This window comes from Zeus faber (genome assembly GCF_960531495.2).
Source record: "Zeus faber genome assembly, chromosome: 5".
Taxonomy (NCBI): domain Eukaryota; kingdom Metazoa; phylum Chordata; class Actinopteri; order Zeiformes; family Zeidae; genus Zeus; species Zeus faber.
This window is the reverse complement of record NC_137192.1, coordinates 35,354,761-35,357,260: the sequence shown is the minus strand read 5'-3', so window position 1 is coordinate 35,357,260 and position 2,500 is coordinate 35,354,761. Positions and strand designations below refer to the sequence as shown.

Here is a 2,500-nt window from a genome sequence, read left to right as displayed (position 1 = left end):
TCGCTCTGGTTCCAGGCTTTGTGAAAAACAGCTTCCTCTTTCTTGACCCCGCCCTCTTTAGACTGAAATCTGGATTATAAATACGTAGAATCACAATCATTCAATTATAAAATCATAACATTTCGGCAACCATCGTGTCAGTCTTAGCAACCGACATCTGATGCCTGGTCGCCAACTTGGCAACTCAGCAACCACCTGTAAAATAAAACACTGAGGGTGTAGCAGCCTGATCAACACCAGATGGAGTTTGTGTATAAACAATAAAATACAAATTATATTCCTGAATAATGACTTAAACTATCAACCAATAGGAGGCCCGGCCCCGCCCGGCCCCGCCACCCCGCCCGGCTCCACCCGGCCCCGCCCGGCCCCGCCACCCCGCCCGGCTCCACCCGGCCCCGCCCGGCCCCGCCACCCCGCCCGGCTCCACCCGGCCCCGCCCGGCCCCGCCGACACGCCCGGCTCCACCCGGCCCCGCCCGGCCCCGCCACCCCGCCCGGCTCCACCCGGCCCCGCCCGGCCCCGCCGACACGCCCACCTCCTGGTAGCGGGCGATGCCCCCGTTGACGGCGGCGTCGATCACGCCGTTCAGCGTCATGCTCAGCAGGTTGATGTTGCCATGGAGATGTTTGTGCTGGTACTGGCCAATCAGAGTCCTCAGCTCCAGGTTCTTGTTCTCCACCACGTAGATGGCGTTCTCCAGAGGACTGACCTCCACCTGAGGGTGGAGAGAGGGAGAAGGAGACAGAGGGGAGTGATTTATTTATGAATGGAATACTATACAGATTATCTTCTATAACAAAAAGTGTGTGTGTGTGTGTGTGTGTGTGTGTGTGTGTGTGTGTGTGTGTGTGTGTGTGTGTGTGTGTGTGTGTGTGTGTGTGTGTGTGTGTGTGAGAATGTGTGTCTGTGAGTGTGTGTGTGTGTGTGTGTGTGAGTGTGTGTGTGTGAGAATGTGTGTGTGTGAGTGTGTGAGAATGTGTGTGTGTGTGTGTGTGTGTGTCTGTGTGTGTGTGTGTGTGAGTGTGAGTGTGTGTGTGTGTGAGAATGTGTGTGTGTGTGTGTGTGTGTGTGTGTCTGTGTGTGTGTGTGAGTGTGAGTGTGTGTGTGTGTGAGAATGTGTGTGTGTGCGTGTGTGTGTGTGTGTGTGAGAATGTGTGTCTGTGAGTGTGTGTGTGTGTGTGTGTGTGAGTGTGTGTGTGTGTGTGAGTGTGTGTGTGTGTGTGTGTGTGTGTGAGAATGTGTGTCTGTGAGTGTGTGTGTATGTGTGTGTGTGAGTGTGTGTGTGTGTGTGTGTGTGAGTGTGTGTGTGTGTGTGTGTGTGAGTGTGTGAGTGTGTGTGTGTGTGTGTGTGTGTGTGAGAATGTGTGTGTGTGTGTGTGATTGTGTGTCTGTGTGTGTGTGTGTGTGTGTGTGTGTGTGTGTGTGTGTGTGTGTGTGTGTGTGTGAGTGTGTGTGTGTGTGTGTGTGTGTGTGAGAATGTGTGTGTGTGTGTGTGTGATTGTGTGTCTGTGTGTGTGTGTGTGTGTGTGTGTGTGTGTGTGTGTGTGTGTGTGTGTGTGTGTGCCCACCAGCTCCCTCTTCTCCACCTCAAACCAGCGTGAGATCCCTGGCAGTGGGTGGCTGAGGATGAGAGTGGTTCTCTCTATCCACAGACTCTGGAAAAAGAAAGGAGCCAGAGTCACAAAGAAAGAAAGAAAGAACAAAACAAACAAAGAACAAAACAAACAAACAAAGAACAAAACAAACAAACAGGTTTTTGTTCAATTTGGACCAATTCCTTTTGAATCATTATTCAGATGTAATGAATCACTTCATCTGGGGGTGGTAGCTCAGGAGGTAGAGCTGGTGGTCTAGTCATGTAAAGGTTGCTGGTTGGATCCCAGGCTCCTCCTGCTAGCATGCTGTAGTGTCCTTGAGCAAGACACTTAACCCCTCATTGCTCCTGATGGCTGCGTCCGTCGCTGTTTGAACAATTGTAAGTGGCTTTGGATAAAAGCGTCTGATCAATGTAAAATGTAAATGTAAATGTAAATGTAAAATGATTGGTCACTCGTTTTACTCCACCTACATGCTAATGCTAACGCTAGCTGGTGGCACTGCATGGAAACTACAGAAAAGACTCCCCCCCCCCCCCCCCCCCCCTCCGTCCCTCCCTCCCTCCCCCCCTTCCTCCGTCACTCTGGCCCTCGGACCCCCACCTTGAACTCGTTGTCTCGGTCCTTGGGGCCCTTGTGGAAGGGGCGGTCGTAGCGGAAGCGCCGCACGTTGTTGACGCGGTAGAAGCACTTGATGCGATCTGGAACCCGCTCCATCTGCAGGACCCCCAGGCTGTCAGGCACCGGGGTCACCGCGTAGATCTGCAGGTCTGAGGGGCCACAGGGGTCAAGGAACCACGACAGGGCCAGGATATCTGATATGAAAGTATCTGATATGAAAGTATCTGATATTAAAGTACCTGATATTAAAGTACCTGATATTAAAGTATGTGATATTAAAA

At 51.9% G+C, this 2,500-nt stretch overlaps 1 protein-coding gene across 1 annotated transcript in view; it reads right to left on the bottom strand.

Moving 5' to 3' along the window:
• LOC307230336 (dedicator of cytokinesis protein 3-like) overlaps positions 1–2,500 on the bottom strand; it is a gene marked incomplete at both ends in the record, with an annotated part of 128,695 nt that overhangs the window by 9,140 nt on the left and 117,055 nt on the right. The window contains 3 exon segments of the mRNA XM_080000642.1: positions 539–718; positions 1,572–1,658; positions 2,202–2,368. Of these exon segments, the coding sequence (XP_079856768.1) occupies positions 539–718; positions 1,572–1,658; positions 2,202–2,368 (434 nt within the window).